At 51.7% G+C, this 16,807-nt stretch overlaps 1 protein-coding gene across 1 annotated transcript in view; it reads left to right on the top strand.

Moving 5' to 3' along the window:
- Nucleotides 1-16,807, top strand: part of LOC104574513 (KAT8 regulatory NSL complex subunit 1-like) — a 67,340-nt gene that overhangs the window by 43,458 nt on the left and 7,075 nt on the right. The window contains 7 exon segments of the mRNA XM_088537157.1: nt 593-734; nt 5,110-5,214; nt 8,816-8,931; nt 10,161-10,287; nt 10,289-10,357; nt 12,833-12,998; nt 16,437-16,622. Of these exon segments, the coding sequence (XP_088393283.1) occupies nt 593-734; nt 5,110-5,214; nt 8,816-8,931; nt 10,161-10,287; nt 10,289-10,357; nt 12,833-12,998; nt 16,437-16,622 (911 nt within the window).

The following is a 16,807-nucleotide window of genomic DNA, read 5'->3' as shown; positions in this document are numbered from 1 at the left end:
GAAATGGGTCGGCGCTCGCAAAGCGCGCGGCTTCCCCGAGCCCTGCCAAGCGCCGGGGCAGCTCGCTGCTAACCCGGTTCCTTCCTGGCCTCCGCGGCTGCCGGGCTGAACCCGCAGCAGCAGAGACCGAGTTGGCGCCTTGCAGCAGCTCGTTGCAGAGAGCCGCTCGCACGGGGCCGCGCTCAGCCCCGGGGCTCGTCTCCGGGAGAGGTTTCTGTCCAAACCGGAGGGCCGGACGCGCTGGGAAACTCGCCGGAGGCCAGAGGGGCTTTTAAAGAGGGGAGATGGAGGGCGGGTGGGTGGATGGGTTTTCCCTTCAAGTGGGTCTGGCAGATGTGGCCAGATAGGACTGGAGCTTGGCATGAAACCTGAACACCTGTGTGAGCCGGGCTCCTGTCACTAGGTACCCAAAGCTGTTTTAATGATGCTGTGTGAAAACAGGGCTTTTGCAGCTCATTTTGGATTAGCACATCACAGTTAGTGGTAGCTAGAGGTAACTTTGATGCACTGGACAGCTCTACTAGGCTGTTCATGGACTGTGTAATGAAAATTGTTCCCCAAGTAACCCCTTTCCCCCTTTTTATCTCTCCAGGAGACGAAGGGCAGAGTGGAGATGGGCAGCAGACCGTGCAGCCATCGTCAGCCGCTGGAATTGGCTCCAAGCCCACGTCTCAGACCTGGAATACCGAATCCGGCAGCAAACGGATATTTACAAGCAGATCAGAGCCAATAAGGTGAGGAGCAGAAGCGCATCCGTCCGGGCTCGGCTTGGCCGGCCTCCCGGGGCCTCCTTCCTGCTGCAGGGTGGAGCGCGCGTGATGCTGCTGTCCTGCCTCTCATAAAACCCACTGCACAGCTGGGGCTACCTGTTACTTATATAACATATATAAAATATATATATATGTTTTTACATTGTTTGGTATCCACTGAGCGTAGCTTTTTTTCCCTGGTTCAGTAAGTTAACCCAAAGAGAGCAGCACTTTACAGCCAGTGTTTGAGTATTGAAGGGAGCTGTTGCTTTTGCATGCTTGTTGCTGCTCCCCCCATTCTGGTCTTTCCCTTTTTTATTTGATTTTGTTTTCCTTCCTGTTCTTTCTTTCGGGGAGTAGCTGAAGATACGGGGATAAGGAACGGCGCAACAAGAGACTTGCTGGGAAAGGGAGGGGACGGTGGAGGAAGTCAGCTTGAGATACGATCACTCATCACAGGCTCAAAACTGAGTCGGTATCATAATAAAATCTGTTTCTAGGTGCTGACCTTCCGCAGTGGAAGGTTTTTTCCAAACTTCCTCTTGGATAGCGTGAGAATGGAGGAGAGCAGAGAAGGGGTGAGGAAGGAACTCTTATCAGGACTTCTCTGCTCAGGCATGTGAAGCTAAATGTGAGGCCTGGGAGGGAGGAATGTCTGGAGTTTTAAGCAAGAAGTTGTGATATTGCATCATTTTATAGATCTTCGGGAATTCAGAATCCGGCAAACGCTTTTCTCAGGCTGTACAGGGGGAATGATGAGGAGAGACTTCCAGGCAGGTAGAAGAGCACAGGCAGGGGAGGAAAACTCTCATCTTTTATGCAGCTATGTAGAAAAACAGGCTAATTGAGTGACTAACTGCTATAAATGACTAGGTGGAAGAACACGGCTTACTGAGTGGAATACATTATTGAGATTAGAGGAAAAGGTTTCTCAAAATTGGTCTGTATGTCAAATTAGTGAACCACTTTCAGAAAGGTTCTTCTCTCTTTTGTCCTAGGAAAGCAGATCTTGCAAGGTGGTTTCTAAGTATAAAATGCAAAGTTGTTACCCCTGCTGCAAACTGCTTGTTGTGGTTTTAGAACTGGCAGGTATCAGTACGAAACCTTCACTGGAAGGTGGAGATGGGGTTTAGGTCACCAGATGGACCGAGGTGATGGGAAATCATACACTTTCTCTTCAGAAGAGAATTGATGTGGCAAGATTTCTATGAATTTCTTCCCTCTCTGGATAACGGCGGACGTGATTTCTTCAGATCCTGAAAAGCAGATGTGCCCCCGAGTGGTGACAGATCCGCAAATGCTGAGATATTTTTGTCGTGAATGAAGAATGATGGAGAAGTATTTGAAGCTTTCAAGCATCAGTTTTCTCTTAATGTATGAGCTGTTCTGATGCTCGATAGGGGAAGGACCATCCATGATTATAAAGGAAAAATCTTAAAACCTGAGCATTGTGTCATAGTGTTAGTTTTCAAATACCGTTTATTTCCTCCTGCCTCTGTTCTTCAATGAAGCACAAAATTGCTCCAGGCATTTAGATGTTAAAAAGTAATGAGAAAAAATAAATCCCCCATCTAATGCTTTAGTGCTTTCACCGGTGGATATGACAGCTTGGCAGATGTATGAAATGGCCTGATAATGTCTGCAAGCATCCCAGATGTTTTTATCTAAGGCTATAGTCGCTAGATCTGAAAGGAAAACATCGCTGTGTTGTGTCAAAGTTGAGAAGCTCTCTGAGGTTTCAGCAAACAGGATGTTCACCTCTTTGGACCAGCTCAAACACGAGCTCCTCCGCAAGTTTTCAAACAAGAACTCCTCAACGAGAATACCCAAATTGAAGATGCAGTTTTACAGCAGTAGCTGAAGAGTTCAGCTGTTCAGGGTGGATGTCAAATAGTTCCTCATTCTGATGGTGCTTCATGGAGACCCCCGCTTGCGCCCAGCTGTTGTGTCGATGTCATTGAGCTCAAGGATGCTGGGTAAAATATCTTCTGTTTTCATCAATGAAGACCTCGGAGAAAGGTAAAAAAGCAACTAGGGGCAGATAGAAAAGATGAAGAGAGATTTCAGTGACCTGAGTCTTTTTGGAATGGGCTTGACTTTGAACTGTGCAAGGGCAACAGCTGGAGAAGCTGGAGACACCGTGGTTTTTTTCCAAACAGCATCGACTCTGGATTACTTGTAGCAAGGACAAAATATAACGAGGTTAAAGTGTGACTGCTGGAGGAGTTTAAGCTGCTGCTTAATTTTTTAAATTACATTTACATGGTGAGATTTACATGGCAGTGTACCCTTGCAGGTAAGACATGTTGCTTGTCAAGATAAAATGATGTCGGGCCAAGGGGATTGCAAACAAGGATCTGTTTTGAAGGTACGCTCTGGTGCTCAGTGTCCGAGCTGGAATTGTGTTTCCAAGCACGTTTGGATCAGCTTGGTTGGAACCTGCTAAGATGTGAAGGAAAACAACAATTAAGGGAGCGTGTGTTGAGTGTTGCTTGTGGAGTTTGCTGACATTTACACCCGCGAGCTGTTGTGCTTCCTGCTCCACGTTGGTTGGAAGAGCGTGTCCGCTTACCCTGGGGACTGGATGTCCGTGATGGCAACATGGGGCTTTTGTTTCTTCTCACAAATGTCCTTTCTTGGGACTTTCTTTGAGATGAGGTGGCCTGATGCTGGCACCCCCCACCACGCAGCGTCCTTGCGCCTCCCTGACCGTGGGTGGCAGGGCAGTGAGCAGAGCTGTCCTCTCTCCTTATGACTTTCCTTCTTGCACAGCTGAAATAAGGGGGGAAACGAAGACTGGAGGCTCGAGGAGGAGTTTTTGTGTAGAGGCTGGAGCTGCTTGGAGCTGAAGCTGTTTGTTTGCACGTCACTTCTGGAGAACCGAGCCCAGCTTGTGCCTGGAGCGAGAAGGGGCCTTCCCTCTTCTTGCAGTCACATCCCTCTGTGTTAGCGACCGCATGGAGAACCACTGGGAGTTAAAAAACAAAAAAAACTCAGGATGGGAAGAGTGGAAAAAGAGCTGGGAGGAGCCTCGTGCTGGGGGCGTTTGCAGCAGGCGTCACACGAGCGGCTCCTCTTCCAATCTGCGCTCGGATGTGCCGGGCGTTGGGCGCAGGAATCGCTGCCGCCGGCGCGGGGAGGAGCCGCCGCTCTGCGGGACGAGCTCTCCAGCACCGCGTGTTGGTGAAGGGACGAACTTCTAAACAAATCCGAGCTCTCCAGCACCGCGTGTTGGTGAAGGGACGAACTTCTAAACAAATCCTCACGGTGTTTGGAAGCAATTCCGGCTCTTCCCTGAGGCGCAGAGCCAGCTCCCTTCATCCTCCAGCCTTCCGGCCGCTTTTCCCCATTTGCCAGTTTTGTGCCAGTTGTCCCCTGTACTCGGCACCCAGCGAGGACCAAGCTCTCTGCTGCTGAAGCCTGGTCTCCAGAAGCAGGAGCAGAACGTGGTGGCTTCTGGACACGGATTTTCAAGAGTGCAGGAAAAACAGCACTATTTGCTTGTGCTCTCAGCCCTTCTCATCTACTGAATGTCCTTCTGGGCTCTCAGGAAACTGCAGAAACTCGTCACTGTACTTATTTTAGAAGCTAGCTATTTCCTAGTTGCTGCTTGCTTGCTAGCTATTTCCTAGAAACTGCTGTTTGACTGCTCCTAAATAAAGCAGCCCTGAAGAATGGGCTGCCGGGGTGTTTCTCGACAGCCACTATCTGCTGTAGAAAGATCCGCCACACAAGACACGTCAGCGGCCCGAGCCCTTGATGTCCGCGCTAAGGCGGGCGCTGCCTCTCGCTGAGCTTCACCCGTGGCTGCGGCACGAACAGGATGACACGTGTGAAGGGTGACAAAGCGGCGCTTTGCCCCCTGCTTCGTCCAGCTGGGTTTATAGCACTTACGGAAGGTGTTTTCTGCCCTTTGGGAGTTTTGGGAATATCACTTGTTTGAAAACGCCGCTCTGAGCTCCGAGTTTGGCCGCGCAGTTTTGGCGCTGTCTCCACGCGGTTGGCCTGGCCGCGGCGGCGCGTCGCGCTTTGTGTTACCAACGCAACCGTTTCCCGCTCTGCGCAGCACCGGGATGAGCCGCACCTCCCGTGCGGAGAGCGCTTGGGAAGCGGGGAAAGGGGTGGGCAGGGAATAGGCAACCGTGGTGCAGCAGGGCTGCCCCTTGGGATCTGGCTTCAGCCTGGCCTTCCCCTTGGAAGTTCAGCCTCGGCGTCAGGGATTCGGCCTGGCATCACGTGTGCAGAACGGGGAGCGCGAGCTCTGCTGCGCGGCGCTTTGCGTTGCTGGCAAGCGCTGGGCGCGCAGCTCCTCTGGTGAGCCCAAGGAGTCCCCGGTTAATCCCTCTTCCCTCTTTTTCAGGGGCTCATAGTCCTCGGTGAAGCATCGCCCCCCGATCCTGCGGTAGATGACGCGTCCCGTCCTCTTAGTGCTGAAGTTAAGCTGGAGCCTGGGGCCGAGCGGCTGGTAAGTGCCAGCAGCAGAGGTGACTCTGCCCAGATGTGTCACATTCGTGTCATACCTGGATCCGAGTGCCCTCTGTGGTCGGGAAGGTGGAGAGAAACACCAGGAATGTGACACCTCGCTCCATGGGGATTGCAGGGCGGTCGGGCTGCCTCGGTTGCCTCCTCCCGGGTTGCTTGGGAAAAGGGTTATCAACGATTTAAGCACCTTTTAGACCAGGGTTCCTTGGGGTGCCTTTGTGATACTCATTGCATTTTACAAAGCGTAAAAATCCTAACTAATTCTTTCCCCTCTAGCAAAATCACCTCAAACTGCACAATTAGCAAAGGCTTCTAAAGACGTGGCTATTAATATCTGCCTGAGTTTTACGCCTTAGAAAGGCAACTAATGATCTCGGTGAGATACACTGGAAACTATATGGAGTGCCAGGTACTTATTATTTAATGCAGAAATGTAGGGCACGGAGTAATGGCTTGATCGCGCTGTTCCGTCTGGCTGTGATTACTTTTCATCCTGTGGGACGCATCTACGTGTGAAAATGGAGGATTCTGAGGTTGCAGCAGGAGGAGAAGGGTGGTCCTCGCCGTGCAGGGCGCCTGCTGCCTCATCCTGCTGCAGCACTTGGAGAGAAGGGGAGTTTTGTTGCAAGAAGTACCAGCATCATGGGCCAAAATTCAACGTAGTTGCTGTAGTTAAAAAATATGTGTAATAAAAAGGTAGAGATACCATATACTGCTCAGACAGTGAAAAACCACCGTGGCAGCATCCTCTGATCCTCTTCAGAGACCGTAAGCTCCTTCAGTGAAGAGCTGGCTGTTGCTGAGAGCTAATCTGCAAATAGCAGACTGATAGCGGAGATAAATAATCACGTTTGCTCGTGATAGGGAGAAAATCTTGTTTCTTATGTATTTGTTGAAATCGGGATGTTTATCCGACACAAGGCTAGTTTCGGGGTCTGCAGGAGGAAGGACCGTGTCCTTTTGACTTTGACCCTACACCTGCGAGACGTTTTCCATAAATGCCTGCGATGAAGCAGAACATTTCCAGCGTGCAGTCCGCGCCACGCTGCTACCTGGCCCCTTCTGTATCAATACTCCTGCAGCTGCTCTAGCTGCTTCGGAGGCTAATTTCTCCTGATGTGGATTTCTTTCTTTTAATTCCCTTTCCGCGCGTGGCAGCCGGTAGCGCGAGTGCGTAGCCCTGGGCGGGAGGTGTCAGCCCGGGAAGGGCTCCCTGGGGCTGCGTTGGCTCCCACAGGAGCGTTTGCCCTAAATCCACCTTGCTCAGGTGTGTCGGGGTGTCGCATCAGAGGTCTGATCCACTCGGAGCCGGGTCGAGTCCGGAGACCGTGGCTGTCGCAATCAGATCTTGCTGGAAGGGTCTCCACCGTGGGCCTCTTCCGTGCCTTGAGTTTGACTTTTTCTCTCCTCGGAGCAAAACAGGAGAGGAGGGAGGTGCTGTGATGTAGGATAACGGGAGCGAATCCATCACGGCTCATTCCCGGCTCTCGGCTGCTTGGATCTCGTCCGCTCCTAGGCATCTCCCCCGGCCGGAGCGCTGCGGAGAGTTGTAATCCGCAATACGTGTCCGAAGGCATTGGCTCGACCTGCGGAGTGTGCTTGGTAATCCCTAGGAGGAATTAATTACAGCATCAGGGAAGGGCTTTATGAAGAAGACCTAGAAATGTCTGTTGTCAGCACTCGGTTCAGAACTGCAGGCTCAGGGGGTGAATAAAAATGTTTTTTTTTTTCTGCCTGACGATGGGAGTGTGTGAAGCCCTGAAGAAATAATAGCCCAGCTGTTGCTACCTGTTCATTATTTGATACCTGCTGCTGAGCTTGAAATTCTTAATAACGACGAGAGAAGCTGTTAATGCCGCTTCCTGGTCGGACTTTCCTCTCCGTTTGGGGGTTTGGTGCTGGGCGAAATTCTGCAGGAGATGGGGTAGGATCCCGGAGGCCTTCCCGGGGCTGAGCCCTGACCTGAACTTTGTCTCCTCTCAAAGTCTAGAGATCACAAAGACCTGGACTTTCAGACCCAAACACACCCAAAATGTGGAGCGCTTGGCATCCTGCCCACTCATCCCGTTAGGAACAATCCCTATCCAGAGCGAGTGGATGAACCTGGAACGCCTCTGATAAAACCAGCTTTGGATTGACGTTTTCCAGCTCCTCCTCAGGAAGGAGGAGGTCGTCCGGGGTTCCTGGCTTGAATAATCAAGCCCAAGTTCCTGGAGAAGCCGTTCCTCCTCTAAGGCCCTTTCTGGAGAAGAAAATAAATACCCTGTTTCAAAAGAGCTTATGAGTCATGCGTCCCGCCCTCCTGAACCGAGCGTGCCTCCGAAGGAGCCCTCGTGACTGCCGAGCCTGCCAAGCCTCTGGAAAGCAGAGGGAAAAGGGGCAGCCCTCGCGCGGCCGCGGCCTCCTCGGGGCTCCCTCATCCGCAGCGCTGCCTCCCAAATCCCCCGCGCAGCCGGGGCCGGCGCCGCCGCCTCCGGGAGAAACATCCCCGTGGCGGCCCCGAGGAGCCAGGAGAGCCCTCCAAGGGGCAACGGGCAGAAGGGCTCCGCGTTGTCATGAGCTGCTCGTCCCCGAGTCCGGCCCTGCCTCACGCCACTGCAAACAGTTAGTCCCAGGGCCTGGGTTTTCGCTCGTTGATTTGAGTCCCTGGGACTAACTGTTTGCAGGATCTGGGGTAGGGGACAAAAGGGACTGGCTGACGGGCTCCCAAATAGCTCGGTCAGGCTTTTGTTTCTGTCCTTTCGGGCAGTGCTTGAGGCGCATTGCGAGCAGGGAGAGATCCCGCTGGAGAGGCCTTGGCAGGAGCCAGGAGGAGGTGGTGCAAAAAGAGGGTTGAAGGAAGAAATGAGGTTTAGCCACACAGACACTGTCACAGTGTCACTCACCAGGGAGCAAAAAGGTTGGCCTGTGTTTCAGACTGAGGGGAGGAGGGGTGTGTTTCTTTAGCTTAGATTTTTATTTATTTTTCACTGAGAAAGCTCTTTCCACCAAACAGCTTTGGTTTTACAGGATTGGCTTGTTTAGATGCAAAAACTTAGCTGAATACTGATTTAAAATCCTTGAAAAAAGCCCTATTTGGACCATGTTTGCACAGGTTACTTAGGCCTTGTTTCAAATGCAAATTCAGGTTTGCAAGTCTGGTCTCTGCTCCCTTCCCTCCCTCCTGGCTGTGAAGCTCCTGTGCGCAGCGCGGAGCATCACACTTGAGAGGCAGCCTGCGAGGCTTACAGGTGCTTTTGAACTTCACTGCACTATTGAGACATCCTAAAATCTCCTTCAAGGCCTCCCTGCTGGGTTTGCTTTGTTGTTGGCAGCTGCGTGTTCCGTGCTTCATGGTGGTTACCTGAGGGGAACTGAAATTAGGTGTCAAAACGCTGTGTGGATCCATCCACTTCCCAGAGCTGCTGCCTCTGAAGTCCTCACACCCCCAGTCCCCTCTTCCCCCACTGACTTCTGAACCCTTGGTCAGAAGCTGTGCGTGGAAACCATCCCCCTGGTGCAGAATCTTCAGCTCAAAATTGGGGACGAGGAAGTTGTGTCTGTTCAGGAGCTTATTCGTTATGATCTTTCTCATCCTTCTTTAGGGCATCTCTGGATCCCAGCCATTGGAGAACCTGGGTGTTTCTGCTGCAAATATTCCTGAATCCCATCCCGCCAAGCCCTGTGGAGCACCGAGACCCGTCAATGGAGTTATTAACACGTAAGGGTCTTGCGTGTCGTGGAAAGATAACTTGCTGGTTGGTAATAACTGGGTTGGTAACTGTTTTAAGTGATTTCTTTCTGAAAAAGTGGATGCCACTGCTTGTTTCAGTGGCAGAAGCTGGAAGCCGTCTTGGAGGAGGCTGCTTGCATGAAGTTTTGTGCCGCATTGTTTTTCTGAAAATGGTACTAAACTAAATCATATTTCAACGAACAAGCTGTGCAGGATACCATGCAATGACCGTTTCTTTACGGGTATTTTTAATAGCCATGCAAATTGTATGATTCAAAGGTACTAGAAGGCTGCTTGCAATCATTCTATAAAATATCTGTAACCACTGACCCACCTCTGCAGGGATGCTGAGGAACCTAGATCCCGTTGATTTCAGTGGGAATAAATTTCTTTAATTTACTTATTCCTCCAGGTGGTTTTAGTTAAGAAAAGTTTTTTTTTTAAGTGGGTAAATAAAAACAAGTGAAAAATTCTCCTGCTCTGCAGGGTTTCAGAGCAAAACCCCTGCCAGACCCTGCACCCGGAGTGCTTTGAAGTTCTGCTGGTGCTGCTGCCGCGACGGCTGCATCCGCTCCGCGGGCCGGGCTGCTGCAGCGGCGCAGGGCGCGCGGCGCAGCGAGCACCAGTGCTGCAGCTGAAACGCTGCAGGCTGCGACAGAGCCCCGTGCACGCCCAGAGCCTTTCAACTAGAGAGCCTCAGACCACAGGGCTTTCATGTTTTGCATTTTTAGATACGAAACACTTGTAAAATACACATGAAAAGGCTCTGGACGGGGAGCCGTGCTGGGATTTAGGAGGTGGCAAAGGGCGTTGATAGCGCGGTGGGGCAGGGTTGGTGCTTGTGGACAGGAAACCTCAGCCTCTGTGAAACAGAAAGGTTAGCATGGACATTGCAGGGCCTGAGTACTAATCTGAAGCAACTTGGCATCTAGGTTACATGGTGTGTTATTTTGGGGAGGCTGAATTCTAGGATCAAAGCTTTCGGGGCAAGCGTGAGGCCAAACAGGGTTTTGAGAGGTGGGAGAGCACGTGGAAAGTGCCCCAAAATAAAACTAGCATTAGAGGTGGCTTAATAAAACCATTTCCTGGTGAAACTCTGGGGCTTTTAATCTCACTGCTTAGAGTTTTTCTGAACTGTGAACCTGTTTGGCGTTGCTGCCTGACGCAGGACGGCTGAATGAATAAAAGCATCTTTAACCCCTCCTGTTCTTGGGCAGTCTGCAGCCTGGCCTGGCAGAACACGCTCAGGGAGACGGCCCGGAGGCCGAGGAGCTCTTGCATAAAAAGCAACGACTGACCATGGCTTCCTCGTCTTTGGACGGAACGTGCGTAGCGGCGCGCACAGCGCCCGGTCCTGAGCTGCAAGAAGCGACGGCTTGTTCGACCGAGCAGCATTATGCCCCTTTCCAAAAAGGTTAGTACTGCTGGTTTTTTTTCCCCTCCTTCCATGGGTTTTCTTTGCTGTATATATCAAAAGCTCCACACCCAGCAGCCTTGCTGACACATTAATGCAGTGCTTTTGCTCTTTGCATGTAGTAGTCTCCTTGCTTTGGGAAGGTTTGTGGCAATTAAGAGAATGGCTCAGGCTTTTGCTTTTTTAATTAAAAACATAATTTTCCTAATTCTTTTATTAAAAAGAAAGTGGGAAGTGGAGGGCTGTGAAGTTTCATGGGCTGTTGGAGAAGCAAAGGAGAGGTTTTAATCTGTTGAGAAGACTTCAGTCGGTTATCACCGCAGAGGGAAGATGCTGAGTTTAGAGACAGGGGAATTTCTTTTTTAAAACCAACCACCCTGAGCATCTTCTTCAGTATCTTAGTAAAATCTGCGCAGATTGAGCAAAACTTCGGAAAGTCAAGTGTGAAAGTCAATATTGAGCAGCAGAACAGCACAGACCCAGGAACTCGCTGCTACTTGCTCAAAGAAAGACTGCGGAGGGATTAGTCTGCCAGTGCTAGAGCCTGAGAGAGAAGGCCCAAAAGCAACGTTTTGATCAGCACGATGGATTCTTGCTCAGCTGAGTTAGTTCAGAACTGCAAACGGAAGGGAGTTAATCTGGGTATTTCCAGTTGAGCTCCGCAGTGAGCGCTTGCAAGAGCATCAGTGATTTGGAAGATTATGAAATATCCCATAGGAAGTGCTGACTTGTGCCCTGTTCGAGGAAGGGGCTGCTAATTGTCTCTTAGCTCTTGCCTATCTTGGTGAAATCCATTAAAAAATCAGGGTTCAGAAGAAATTCCAGAGGTTCCTGGTTCCAAAGGAGGGAAGATGTGCCCGATAGCACACCTTGGAGAGCTCCCTGCTCAAATAGCCATCGCCCATAACTGTGTGTAGTGCTGACCGAGCATGAATACAGTCTCATTCACAGTCATTTAGGTTGGGACAAGATGTGTGAGCTTGTGCAACAGGCCTGGCAGTGACCTGTGGTCATCTGCAGCCCTGCTGTGCCCCAAAACACACTGCTTGGTCCCTGCACCAGGGGACCCTGCACCGCGCCAGGCCGTCCGTCTGAGCCTCCTTAGACGAGCCCTTTTGGCACTTACTAATCTTTTTTTCAGAGAGCAGAACCAAGCAAGCCAAATTGTCTAGTACAAGCTGCCTTTCCTTGTTATTTGAAGTCCTTCCCTGTGGTCCAAGTCCTGGTATAACTTGATTACCCCCATTCTTCCCTCCAGTAGCTCTCCCCATATTTCAGAAGTTCATATGATAACTCCTAATCCAGCCATCCCTACACTAAGCAAACACAAGTCTGCTGGTTTTTCCATGGAGGTCCAGTTTCCTGGAACTTGTAGCTTTCCTCTGGATTCTCCCCCATTCAGTCCATATATTTCTTGAAACACGCAGCCAAAAGTGGGTGCAGCCCTCCAGCTTACACATTACTAATGCCAAGCAGGATGGAAGAATTACCTCATGAGTCTTGCAGAGCCATCCTGTTTATGAAGCCCTCTGGGGCATTAATTCTCAGTAATAGTGTGACACTGCTGATTCACGCTGCTTTTCTGATCCAGAGCAACCACCAGATCCTCTCTGCAGAGCTGCTGCTCATTTAGCTCTTCCCCTTCCTTCACCAGTCACCAGAGTGTGTCTGCCAACACACAGCTGGTTGCATTTGCCCTTACTGAATTAGGTTCAGGTTATTTTAGATTTTTTTTATGATTTGTAACAATAACTGGGATCCTAACCTTTTCCTTCAAGGTGCTCACAACCCTCCCCTGTTCTAGTGTTATCTGCAGGTTTGAATGAGGGAAGAGATAATATCTTAGAGTTATTAAGGGGAATAATACTAGGCTTAAAACAGACAGAGGATCCAATTTGATATATCCTTCCATTTTGACAGTCAGTCATTGGTTAACTGTCTCTGTACAGTTTTTACACCGAGTCATGTATCTGCGCTACCATCATTTCATATATATATATTAAAAAAGGAAGTCCATAAAAGTCTATAAATCTGTGAATTGAAAGTCCATCTCTTGGTTTAAAAGAAAAACACAAGATTGAAAAACACTCTTCTTCAGTCTGCAGAGATGTCCCTGTCAGTGTCAGGCCTTGGCGCAATGAGAGCTCTCAGACTTGTCTGGACTAGAGAGGGGCTTTTCTCCTCTCTGCCAGCTGAATTGTGCTGCCTCGTGGGTTTTAAAACGAAGTCTTCAGTCTGGTTTAATGTTTTTAGTCAAATTTTGTAGATGTTAAATCAAGTTTGTGCTGGTGAGGATTAGTTTTCAATTGTGCTTTCTGAGCGGAAAGCATCCTGTTTTGAGTCCAGACTAAATCAATATTTTCTACACGATATTAAAATGAATAAATCAGGATTTTTCTTAAGAGCTGTCAGAAATGTATGAGGAGAGCCCCGAGAGACCTCTGATACGCGGGGATTTCTTTCTCCCCTTCGTAGATCCATCGTAACAGCCTGGCGCGATGTAGCTGCGACGTGAACCCTTCCTGTGCCCTCTGCGGCACTCGGAGCTCCACGACGCTGGAAATCCAGTACGATGCCCCCCTGCTGGAGCGCCTCTCCCAGCTGGACTCATGCATTCATCCTGTCCTCTCATTCCCTGACGGTGAGTACATGCAGTCCCGCTCGCAGAGCTGCAAGGGGAATTGCAGAACTGGCTCTGGGCGCTGAGGATCTGCGGTGCCCAGGCACGCTTTGGAGCCTGCTCCCCCAAACCGGCACGTCCGTCTCTCATCGGCTTCCAGGGGAGGTGCAAATCTGCTCAATACAGTCACTATGACCAGATTTGTCCATGGTTTGAGGAGCGTGGCATTTAGAGGAGTAAGTGTCTGCTTGAGGGAAAGCGATGGACTTGCCGTGTGCGCTGCTCCCAACGCGCTCGAGACGGGAACGCGCCCCCGGAGCGCGGAGCAGGGCGGGATGCCTGGCAGTCTGTACCGGGCTCGAGTCCTGGGCTGATGTCCATGTCATTGCAAACCACATCTGGGAAACAGTTGGTTCCACAGAGTTAGTTTATTTGCACAAAATTACTTGTGGACTGGTTCAGGTTGCAGAAAGCTTCTGTGGGATTTGTAAGTGACCTTACGTAGGTCGGAGGGCACAGGAAGAAGAGATGTTTCCATTAGGAGCTTCGTTTCCCTGTGTTATGCTTTCAAGGTCAGTCATCGCTAAGAGCAATAACTAACCCACCCTGTACTGTGGGACACTCCCGGACTTAGCAGATAGGGAGCTTTCCCAAGGGCACGGTGGCAGTAATTTCCAGTATTTTTTGCTTCCTGAGCTGCCAATTTCAAAACAAGCCTGTTCTTTGACCAAAAACGGTTGCTGTGCATGAGATGAATTTGCTGTCCATCTGTCATCTCTTCCCTCTGTTCATAAAATACAAGACCGCGGATGGGCAGGAATTGGCACTTTCGGCAGAAGAGCTAAGAAGCAAATAGATCACAGCAGCTGCAACTGCCCTCCTTGGCAGGAGGTGGTAAACCCTGGCCGATGACGCCACGAGCGGAGTGGGCGCCTTCCCCTCGCCCCGGGACGTCAAGTGGTTGGTCCTGGCCGAGGTGCTGGGCTCAGCTCTGGACACTGGGGTTTGGTCACCAGCTTCTCGTGGACTTTCTGCTGCGGTAGGAAGTGCACAGAGGGCCGGGGCTTCAGCTTCTCACTCTATAACAGGCCCAGCCACCTGACCTCCTTCCCCAGCAGCATGGTAAAGCAGACTGAGCTGGTGAATTGAGTGCTATTCTAAAAACAAAGTCCACCTCCCCATCCGAGCTGTGTTAATGAGTGCTAAAGGAGCTGAAATTTCTTCTTCAGGAGCTCAGCGTGTCATTTCCTGGTTTCACAGCGATTATCATCTTCTGTCAGCAGTGTTAAATTAATATTGCAGGAAGCAGCGGAGAAGAAACCCGTTACATGTGCAGTTAGTCATGGCCAGCAGGCAGAGAACCTCATCCAGCCCTCGAGATGCCCCGTCCTTAGGTCAGCTGCAGCCAGTGAATGTCTTCAAGGATCTGCATGAGATGAAGAAGCAGGGTTTTGAAACCACCTTTGAAGGCCCCAAAACGATGCAGATCGGCTGGGGTGGTGAGCAGAGGTCCAGCTGGGGCTTCCTGGAGGAGCGTGGATGGAGCTGAGCCGTGAGCATGTGCTGATTGGAGCTTCGAGCCCGGGAGCCGGGGCTCTCGGTGCCCTGTGCCGAGGGCAGGATTGCCAGGTGCCGCAGGAAGCAGGAGATGGTTTCTTCCCCCGGCGAGCGGGCCCGCGCGCCGCGGCCTCCACCCCGCTGCCGCTGCGCTGCATTCAGCGCTTTGTTGCCGGCCGTTCCGTTTGCGTCTCGTTTCCAGCCGGGCGGTTGCAGCTGATGTAATAACCGTGAGGGCAGGATGGGGACCGGGGCTCCGTGCGGCTGCCACCTGCCGGTCCCCGGGAGCCCCGCAGCACCCGGGGAGGAGGAGGAGGAGGAGGAAGAGGAGGAGGCTGGTGTCGCTTCCTTGCCAGCCTCTGCTGCGAGCAGTGCTGATAGGGCAGGGAAGGAAGCAGCAGAGGATGTTCTCCGAACACGGATTGTCTTGCGTTCTTTCTGTCTTCGGCAGACGTGTGGGCTGCTGTGGAGGGGGTGGCTTTCTGCAGAAGGCCAAGCTTAGCCAAGCGTTGAGGCAGCGTTCGGAAGGTGGGAGCACCGCAGCGTCCCCGTCCCGCAGCCAAAGGAGCCGGCTGCACCCAGCGGAGCAGGAGCGGGGCCTGCAGAGCTCCCCGGCCCCGGGCGAACCCGGACACGACCCATGGACACGCTCTCGCCGCAGCTCTCGGCTTCTCCCTGCGCTTGAAGCTCCCCCCGGTGACAGCAGCAGCTTCCAGGCTGTGCTCGGCAGCAGTCGCTGCCCTCTGCCTGTCCCGGCTCTGCTGGGCCTTTCCAGTCCCTGGAATCGGTGGGGAATTTTGAAGGTGTTCAAATATGCGCAGCTGAGACTCCCGATAGGGCTCAAAAACTTTTCAGGTTGCTCTCTGAGATTATCTAGATACAGTTTGTAAATCCCACAGCAGTTTGCCTTGATGTTCCCCCTGCAAGCACAGGGCTCTGAGGGCACCTTGTGCCCAAGCAGGGCCTGGGAAGGTTCCTCTCGGAGCAGAGTGGCATCACAGCCTTGTGGAAACGTCCTGGGATCTCCCTGGCCGTATTGGGGTGGCTCTTCCCACTGCTTTACTCGGGGTGGCAGCTGGAGCTCGCGGGAGGCTCCGTGCCGGCCGCTGCATGGGGCGTCTCCCAGCACGTGCTGCTGCGTGGTGGTCTTGGGGGTCAAGAGAAACTTGTCTCAGCAGCTCTCTTGTTAACCCTGAGGTTTATTTTATTTTATTTATTTCTATTTTTATTTTGTTTTATTTTGATTTGTGAGCTAGGATTTGGCCCCCAGAGGCATAACACAGGTCCTGGAGGAGACTTCAGCAACAGTATTTGATGGTCAAACCTGAAGTTTAAGGCTCTGAGTGCAAAAGGAAAGCTTTGTGGGACTGCTGAGGCTGCAGTAGTTTGCTGGTGCACTTCATGGTTGTCATAGCTTACCCTATAGCTTAGCCTATCTGCTCCAGAAAAAACACGGAATAATCTCATGAACGTTCCAGCTTTCCGTTGAGGGCAGGAGGGCAGAGGAGGACGGAGCTTGGGGGAACTGGAGCTAGAGGAACGAGGGCCAAAGCAGTGTCTGAATATCCCAGGAGAACAGCACACGTGTGCTATCCTTGAGGAGCACGAGGAGGAGGGATAAATAGGAGCAGGCACTGCTGGAGCGTGTGACAAGGGGAAGGTGCCCAAGGACGGGGTCTGGGTGAGGATGTCGCTCTGCTCCTTCACTTGTGGAGCCCAAGAGCTGAGTCTGGAGCTGCAGGGATCCCTCAGCGGGAGGATGGCAGGCCTGGCTTTCAGGGGGACTTGTCTCCTCGTTTGCTGAGGGCTGCCCTTCCTGGGGACGGGGAGGTGATTGTGGCACCGCCGTTTTCTGGTGCAAACGCGGTCAATTTGAGCGTCGTGTTCCCTGTCCTTCTGCAGATGTGCCGACAAGCCTGCACTTCCAGAGCATGTTGAAATCTCAGTGGCAGAACAAACCCTATGAGAAAATTAAAGCTCCCAAAAAGCTCTCGCTCAAGCACAGAGCCCCCATGCCGACCAGCAGCCTGTCTGACCCTGCTCGCAAGGACCGCCACAAGCTGGTGAACTCATTCTTCACTGCAGCCAGTAAGTCACTTTTCTACCTCATGTATAGAAACATTGACTAGTTTTGCACCCTAAAGCAGGGCAGTCTGGAGGAGAGAGGATGAGAGGCTGTGGTATCACAAGGCTGAAAGTGAAATGTGTGCAGGTTGTGAAGCCCAGGGATTCATAGGGACCTCGTCCTGCTCAGTGTGAGCTTGTCCTGTTCT

The sequence above is a fragment of the Tinamus guttatus genome, unplaced genomic scaffold (assembly GCF_059628265.1).
Source record: "Tinamus guttatus ecotype Peru unplaced genomic scaffold, ASM5962826v1 Tinamus_guttatus_pri_ptg000732l, whole genome shotgun sequence".
NCBI lineage: Eukaryota > Metazoa > Chordata > Aves > Tinamiformes > Tinamidae > Tinamus > Tinamus guttatus.
Note: the sequence above shows the minus strand (reverse complement) of the source record. Positions and strands in the feature narration are given on the sequence as shown.